General features: G+C 41.9%; 1 protein-coding gene across 2 annotated transcripts in view; it reads left to right on the top strand.

Annotated features, from left to right (window-relative positions):
- Window positions 1-339: 339 nt before the first annotated feature.
- The window catches only part of LOC138962901 (uncharacterized), an 8,825-nt gene continuing 172 nt past the window's right edge, over window positions 340-8,992 (top strand). Inside the window, exons 1-2 of one of the 2 annotated variants that reach the window (XM_070334864.1) lie at window positions 340-612; window positions 6,022-8,992. The exon at window positions 6,022-8,992 is cut by the window's right edge and continues 172 nt beyond it. In XM_070334864.1, coding sequence (XP_070190965.1) covers window positions 6,294-7,544 — 1,251 coding nt within the window. In that variant the 5' untranslated portion in view covers window positions 340-612; window positions 6,022-6,293 and the 3' untranslated portion in view covers window positions 7,545-8,992. Of the gene's footprint in view, window positions 953-6,021 lie in introns of both variants that reach the window. The other variant, XM_070334863.1, reaches the window with a different exon arrangement.

Below are 8,992 nucleotides of genomic sequence, written 5' to 3'. Positions count from 1 at the left end.
CATACAGGAGATAACATTGCAGACAACTGCACACCCACGAACACAAAGACGGTCAGTCAAAAAAGTACTCCTCTCTCTATCAGAGAACGAAAATCAAAACTGAAATCCAACCTTATACCCTCGTCTTTTAAGAAAATCGTCTTCCTCCAACCGAGAAACCTTACGAACGAAAAAAAGGCGCCGTCGCTTCACTCACCCTGTCTACCCGGCGAAAAGCGGGTATCCCTAGGTGATGAACCTCCCAGTACAATTATTTCACCCGTATTATCATTATTGCAATGATACGCTCCTCCTAATCTGTGGCTGTTGAGACCCGGTCAATAGAGCTATCGCTGTTTTCTCGTTCGCACGTGAAACAGAGTAGTAGAGCAACAGTCGAGTCTAAGAGATTGGGGTTTTGTGCACCGAGACTCTTCTCGTAGAATGTTGCGTGACTCTTCGAGATTTTGATAGCTGTGCCAGTATCTGTGGTATTGCTCCCTCCGCTTTCAGTTGTATGTGACTTTGTTCGAGAGTTTGATCTGTGTGTCAGATGTTGTGGTATATTGCTCTCTTCTAGTTGAATGTTGTGTCACTTCCAGCCTGATTGTGATCTCTGAGCCAGAGTTTGAGGTATTGCTATCGTCTTGTTGAATTGTGTGTGACTTAAATCCAGATTTTGGTCTCAGCCCCGAAACCTCTATTGTTGGATTGTGTGGTATTTCTTGAATTATGTGCGAGGACACTCCATCTTTCTTGTTGGATTTATTTGGCACTACCATGGAGTAAGACACCTGTGAAATCTACTTCGATGTGGTGAATAAGGGACAGGGGTGACAATGTAAGTTATTGGATTCCAGGCATCAAAGTGATATTGCTGTGAATGCGGGTGTAACACGCACAGTCTGAAGCGAGTTTGACAGAAAAGTGGATAGGATATCTCTTTGATTGTTCCCCCAGTCTACAAGTTCAGGTAATTGAATCACATAATTCAATACGTACTTGTTCCATTATAATTATGCCGAGTTTAAGTCATAATTCTCAACACAGCGATACTTCAGCGTGAAGGTAAAAAAAAAGGTATGCCAGTGTTTGCGATCAGAATATTGTTGAATGTTTGAATAAAGCCTCTTCTACCGCCGGTTTAAGGCCTGAGTGTTTTAATCTGTCAATCTGTCGTAAGACCTTTATTTATTGAGGGTATATTAAGAATTTTTTCAGCTGACTTAGCATGCATGTCTGTAATATATGGTTCAGCGTTACAATGAAGTTCGGACGAATGAAGTGGTAACGTATTCGCTGTAGTATGAAGAAACAAAAAAGTTAGAGTGTTTTTACGGGTTAGCGGAGATAAAAACAAGTCGCGTAAGGCGAAATAACAACATTTAGTCAAGCTGTCAAACTCACAGAATGAAACTGAACGCACTGCTTTTTTCACCAAGACCGCATACTCGTAGTTTCGTCAGTCCACCGCTCGTGGCAAAGACAGTAAAATCGACAAGCCAGAATAGTGCGGTAGTGGTCGCGCTGAGCAGGAGAACACGCTTTTCTGTATCTCTATTCTTTTTAGCTTACTGAGTTTGTTTTTAATCCAAACATATCATATCTATATGCTTTTGGAATCAGGAACCGACAAGGAATAATATGAAATTGTTTTTAAATCGATTTCGGAAAATTAATTTTAATCATAATTTTCATATTTCTAATTTTCAGAGCTTGTTTCTAATCCAAATATAACATAGGTATATGTTTTTTGAATCAGAAAATGACAAAAAATAAGATGAAATTTTTTTTGGATCGTTTAATAAACAAACAATTTTAATTACAAGTTTCCGAGTTTTAATGACCAAACTCATTCATTAGTTTTTAAGCCACCAAGCTGAAATGCAATACCAAAGTCCGACCTTTGTCGAAGATTGCTTTGCCAAAATTTCAATCAATTTGATTGAAAAATGAGAGTGTGACATTGCCGCCTCAACTTTTACAAAAAGCCGGATATGACGTCATCAAAAGTATTTATCAAAAACATGAAAACAACGTCCGGGGATATCATTCCCAGGAACTCTCATGTCCAATTTCATAAAGATCGGTCCAGTAGTTTAGTCTGAATCGCTCTACACACACACACGCACAGACACAGACACACACACACACACACACACACACACACGCACACACATACACCACGACCCTCGTCTCGATTCCCCCCTCGATGTTAAAACGACCGAAGTGATGACATTTTTTGCTGGGGCGTGAAAGAAACAATATCGGCGGAAATAATGTTGCTGCTGCGCGAAATAACCAAAGCGGTAGCATTGTTTGTGGCGTAAAACAACGACGAGAGAGGTAATATGTGTTGCTGTAGTGTGGGAAAAAAGTCCAATAGCCAAAACATAATAAAACAAGAAATTCCTCCGAGGTAGGAAAAACACCCCCGTCCTTACCATTCTCACTGCCACCAACTGAGAAGGTTATTTCCCTTTGACCATTAATATGTCCCTCTATAAGTCCTTGTAGAATCTTAATCCACCAATAACTCCCTAACCGTGTGTTTGACTGGTCCCAATTTTTGTAAGGACCGTCTCAGGAATGTATAGAACCTGTTCACCAAGTTTGGTGACGATCGGTCCGTTCATTCTTGAGATCTATATGCGAACACAAACACACAAACAAACAAACAAACACATCGACCGAATCCTATGCACACCCCTATACCGGGGGTGTAACAACAGTCAAACAAAACCAAATCACACTAACTACAAAATACAGAAGCGATAGTGGAAAAGATTCTGGAAAAGTAATCGAGCCAAGGAATAATCACTTTTCACCAAAGAGCTCTTGATCTGTGACTGTGAGTTGAGAGAAGGAAGTGCCGATATTGATCAGCGCGTTGTGTTTGGATCCAGAGCTATGAGTTATTACGTGTGTCAACAGTGCGGTTCACCATCTCAGATTGGCCAGACCATCTCTCCGCTTGGTCACATACCAACATTAAACAGCCCGGGTGGTCTCTGTGCACCATGTGAATTATTGTATGAATTAAATTCGAGAATGCCATTGGTTGCTTTGTAAGAGTTCTCAAAACAAGTCGCGTGAAACAACATTAATAGATTATTTAATCTGTCAAACTCACATGATGATACTGAACGCACTGCATTTCAGGAAGACTATGCTTCGCGAATATCCCGCGATCGAGACTAACAGCTCTGACACTCTATGTTTCACGTGGAAAACGTAGCTGATCGCTTGAAGTGACAAGACACACACACAGCTTGGTAGTCGATAAGCGAAGGACTTTCACAGATGCCTCGGGTCACAAAATACTTCTAAATAAGACACAAGAAGGGGAAACGCGTAACATATCAACGCTCACGCAAACAATATTCGCAATCTTGAATCTGAAGGACCTGCTTAATCTGGCATGATTATAACCCGCTGCATGATTTAAAAAAACAACAATTTTCCATGTCCGGTTGTAGGTTTTTTGCAATGCAGGTGACTAATACCGAAGGTATAGCGTGTTCTGTTGCGGATGTTCTTCTGTGAGTTCAGCGAATTAATTTCGGATTTATTAAGTTCACAGTTTATACTTTATTCGATCACAATTAAATGACCATCTATAGTAACACACTCTCGATTTAATATGTAGTAACATAAACAGCAAAACAACCAGGATCTAACCTTGCGACATGTTTAAGACTAGCGGGGACGCCTTCAAGCATCAACATTGCAACAACCGTTGTGGCTTGTGGGTACGATTTTAAACCGGTCAATCGCTGCACATTGCGATTATATTTACACAGTCAGAGGTCAAACGAGGAGGTGTATGCGTTTGATAAAAGAAAGTTTTGCCAACATATTACCCTCTCGTTTGCTATATTATACTCCAGACAAAGCGCGCTTTTCATCTGCTTCTGTTTGCTCACTTATCTGAATAAACAGTCAAACAGTGCACGCTACTTGTTGCAATCAAAGGTTTTTATTGGACGACAAGTGGAGATCCGTGACTTTTTATTGTGAAAGTGGTGGGAGGTCGACACTCATGAAGAGCTTTTGTCACGAACTGATTGACGTAACAGTGGTCGTTTTCAGAAGTTAACAATTCTTTGTTGGGATGGGAACACCTCTCCCGTTTGGCATACATGCGCGTGGCGTTTTTGTCAAACGTTTTAAAAGTTCAGATGTACGTTGCGTTTTTGTCAAACGTTTTAAAAGTTCAGATGTTCGTTGCGTTTTGTCAAACGTTTTAAAAGTTCAGATGTACGTTGCGTTTTTGTCGAACGTTTTAAAAGTTCAGATGTTCGTTGCGTTTTGTCAAACGTTTTAAAAGTTCAGATGTACGTTGCGTTTTTGTCAAACGTTTTAAAAGTTCAGATGTTCGTTGCGTTTTTGTCAAACGTTTTAAAAGTTCAGATGTACGTTGCGTTTTTGTCAAACGTTTTAAAAGTTCAGATGTACGTTGCGTTTTGTCAAACGTTTTAAAAGTTCAGATGTACGTTGCGTTTTTGTCAAACGTTTTAAAAGTTCAGATGTACGTTGCGTTTTTGTCAAACGTTTTAACAGTTCAGATGTACGTTGTGTTTTTGTTAAACATTTTAAAAGTTCAGATGTACGTTGCGTTTTTGTCAAACGTTTTAAAAGTTCAGATGCGTGTTGCGTTTTTGTCAAACGTTTTAAAAGTTCAGATGCGTGTTGCGTTTTTGTCAAACGTTTTAAAAGTTCAGATGCGCGTTGCGTTTTTGTCAAACGTTTTAAAAGTTCAGATGTTCGTTGCGTTTTTGTCAAACGTTTTAAAAGTTCAGATGTACGTTGCGTTTTTGTCAAACGTTTTAACAGATCAGATGTACGTTGTGTTTTTGTTAAACATTTTAAAAGTTCAGATGTACGTTGCGTTTTTGTCAAACGTTTTAAAAGTTCAGATGTACGTTGCGTTTTTGTCAAACGTTTTAAAAGTTCAGATGTACGTTGCGTTTTTGTCAAACGTTTTAAAAGTTCAGATGTTCGTTGCGTTTTGTCAAACGTTTTAAAAGTTCAGATGTACGTTGCGTTTTGTCAAACGTTTTAAAAGTTCAGATGTACTTTGCGTTTTTGTCAAACGTTTTAAAAGTTCAGATGTACGTTGCGTTTTGTCAAACGTTTTAAAAGTTCAGATGTACGTTGCGTTTTGTCAAACGTTTTAAAAGTTCAGATGTACGTTGCGTTTTTGTCAAACGTTTTAAAAGTTCAGATGTACGTTGCGTTTTTGTCAAACGTTTTAAAAGTTCAGATGTAGGTTGCGTTTTTGTCAAACGTTTTAAAAGTTCAGATGTACGTTGCGTTTTTGTCAAACGTTTTAAAAGTTCAGATGTACGTTGCGTTTTTGTCAAACGTTTTAAAAGTTCAGATGTACGTTGCGTTTTTGTCAAACGTTTTAAAAGTTCAGATGTACGTTGCGTTTTTGTCAAACGTTTTAAAAGTTCAGATGTTCGTTGTGTTTATGTTAAACATTTTAACAGTTCATTTAAGAGGAAGAGGAGAGGAATTACAAAGACAATATGGCGAGAGAGAAAGAGAGATAGAGATTTGAATTGAAATTTACTGAATTGAAATGTATTTGTCAAGGGTGACAGAAAAAGCAGTGTGCACATGCTTTTTTTCACCCGGCCCTCTCCCTTTGAGGGGTAACACAATAACAAGAAGAAATAGAAGTTAAGTAAACTACAGTACACATTACATAATTAACATGTCAAGCAACCAATCAGAGATTTCAAGATGCATTTTCATTCATTAGCAAGCGCAATGGTTGAACATTATATATGACAAAAACAATTGTGTGTGTGTGTGTGTGTGTGTGTGTGTGTGTTTGTGTGTGTGTGTTTGTGTTTGTGTGTGTGTGTGTGTGTGTGTGTGTGTGCGTGTGTGTGGGCGTGTGTGTGTCTGTGTGTGTCTGTGTCTGTCTGTCTGTCTGTCTGTCTGTCTGTCTGTCTGTCTGTCTGTCTGTCTGTCTGTCTGTGTTATTATCAGTAGAAAACAGTAGTTGACGGCTTCATTTTTGTATTTCAGAAGACGATGATAACAACACCACACAACCGAACCCCAGCATAACGAAGCTCCCAACCCCCACCGTATCACACATCTGACTTCACAATGAGAGCGCAACCTCTCAAAGCTAACGTCGTGGTCACCAAAGACCACAAAACCGCAGTAACCACAGCTTTTTTTCCATATTTCACCCGTCTACCTGGAGTCGTCAAAGCCACTTTTGTTCTGTGACACCGGTGACAAGTTCGAATTTTAACAGTCATCCTCGCCGTTCCTCCACTTCAGATTTCACAATGCAAGCACCAGCCCTCAAAGCTAACGTCGTGGTCACCAAAGCGTCAAACGCTGCAACAGCCTCCCCTTCCTCCAAGCCTGCTCCGCGCTCCTCTAAAGTCCCTCGTCTTCCCGGCGTCGCCTCAGCCGTGTCTTTCTGTCAGAGCGGTAGCACCCCACAGCACCGTAAAGAGCAGAATGTCACAGGGGCTAGCGGCAAGAACTCTACGCGTGGGACAGACGGGGACAAGAGCATACCAGACGGGAAGACGCTGCGGATTCCCAAGGACAAGAAGTTGACGGACCCGTCTCAGATATGGGCTCGCTACGTCCGTACGACGACTAGACAGGTGGAGAAAAATCACGGGCATCATCATCACCATCATGGAGGAGGGGGTGGCGGGAAGGGGGAAGAGGAGGAGGATGGGAGGTACCTCCTGAAACTCTCCCTCCCGTGTCCCGGGACTTGCTGCTTCTGCCTGTACTCCCGCCAGCTGGGCCCTGTCAAGGTCTACGTTTCCAACATTCGCCCGCGCAGAGCCCCGCCCGTTTTCACTCAGAAGAAGGACAATAAACCTGAAGTCTACACCCCTGAGTTCACGGGGCTCAAGTACGACAAGACCAACCTGGTCTTCCTCAAGGAAAGGTGGCTCAAGACCTCTGCTCCTACGGGTGAAGTCATCGTCCCTGACCTCCTTCCTCTCTGCCCCAAAGAACCCACCAGGTCCGGGTACCACGACAAGTGCCAAGACACCCCGAGCGAGCGAGACCTCATTCGAGGCAGGGAGCCTTTCTGGAGCCACAAGCGGCTTTCAGGCGACCAGCTGAACTCTCCGACACAGTCCGCTCCGCCTGAGTACGGGAACTACTCCTCCCCGCTGCCGGACCTCATGAAGCATCCGAGGCCTTTCCGTTCCGTCAGCTTCCACGAGGACTTGGAGGTCAAGAACCCGCTTCGCTGGACCGTGGCAGGGGAGCTGGACGTTCTCAAGCCGAAAAATCACCCCAAGTCCAAGCTGCCCAAAGGCGCTCAAACAGTTTACATCGTAGGCAAGACATTAAACAAGATGGGCACAAAATCGTCGGAGAAAATCGCCCTGTACGACTACGTGAAATTCCCTCCACCGTTTCCTAAGCGAGAGCTCCCTCTACCGTTCAGACCTGTACCGAGACCAGCAGAAAAGCTACCAGATCGGTATCGTCAGAAGTCGATGTTTCTTGATTGTGATGACGAGGAGAAAGAGAATGGTGTACTCACTGTTCAAAAGTGACGTCATGGCTCCTCAACTATGCATGACATTGTGGATACGAAACTGTGGGTAAAAGAGCAAACAAATTGAGAAACCGACATGAATGAAAACGCTCTAACTGTATACGACATGTGCGATATAAGAAAGTGTTAGTTGTGCGGAACAAGCCTCACAAACATACACACTTCTTTGTATTGTTATATTGTATATAACCACAGGAGCGGAACTAGTGGTGTGGCAATACGGAAGATGCACTGACCATAACAATACGTTCAGAAACACTGTTGTAGTTGTTGTTGTTGTTGTTGTTGTTGTTTGGGGAAATATTCTACGATGAAATGACACCGTAATTGCCTAGTTTGCTGCTTTAAAGTTCATGCAAGATCGAATACCTTGCCAAAGGTGTGCAGGCTATCTCAACTAGCTGACTGTCGAGCATTCACAGAATGTATATATGCACGCTACATTACCGGTGGAGTAGGGGTTAATACGACACTTGACCTAGTTAACATATGTGACCCTCCACCACGAAATGAGTCGCATGTCACCTCGCGCGGGAGTGTCTGGTAACAGTGTGAGGGTCACCTTAGTCACAGGCTTATAACTCAAACAGTTTTCGCTCTTTTCTAAAACGATTTTCACCACTGGATAGAGCATAACAAACTCTTTGGGAAAATGTAATAATATGAAAATCATGCAAAGGTGACATGCGACTCATACCGTCGTGGAGGGTCACATATCGTACCGGAGCGCCCCAACGAATAGTGTAGTTCTTGTGTGCTGCAGTTCCAGCAGAAAAGCGAGTTTTTCGGTGGAGAAAATGGTTAGTGAGAGTCAAAGAAACACCGGTTTTCCTACCCAGTGACCAGAGAATATCAAGGGAACTAACTCGGCAAATACACATTGACGTGCTCTCGAACATTCCGTTCATTTTCTTCAGACAGCCAGCTGACTGGGTGTTTGAAAATTAAATAACGTGTACGTTTAATGTGATACTTATCTGACTCGCAATTGATATCGTCGCTGTAATCCACAAACCTCGTATCTCAACTTCTGAGGTTTTGGAACTAAAACAATAGTAAGCTCCCTTATTTGTTTGCCCGTGTGGGGATAAGAGCTTGTAGCTCCTACTGCTTTATAAAGTGAAGAAAGCTCGTATCTTTATTTCTTTGCAGTGAGCGGCAAAAAAAATTAAAAAATCAAGTTAAACTTACGAGGTTTCGTGCCACACTTTGACTGAAACTATGTCATAATGACAGATACGGGTTTCCTGCTGTTGTATTTTTTAGCTTGCATCAAAACAAAACAAAACTCGTATATATACCACATCTGGATTGACTCCTATGGATAAAAAAAGCTCCTATATCTCAATGTTGTTTGTTCAATTAAATAGAATATCATTAACAATATATCCCTGTTTAAACAAAATAGTAACCCGTGAATTGAAGCTATATTTGAAGCGGTACTTT

This window comes from Littorina saxatilis, linkage group LG3 (assembly GCF_037325665.1).
Source record: "Littorina saxatilis isolate snail1 linkage group LG3, US_GU_Lsax_2.0, whole genome shotgun sequence".
NCBI classification, from domain to species: Eukaryota; Metazoa; Mollusca; class Gastropoda; order Littorinimorpha; family Littorinidae; genus Littorina; species Littorina saxatilis.
The sequence above is the reverse complement of the archived record's forward strand: the minus strand, read 5'-3'. Positions and strand labels throughout refer to the sequence as shown.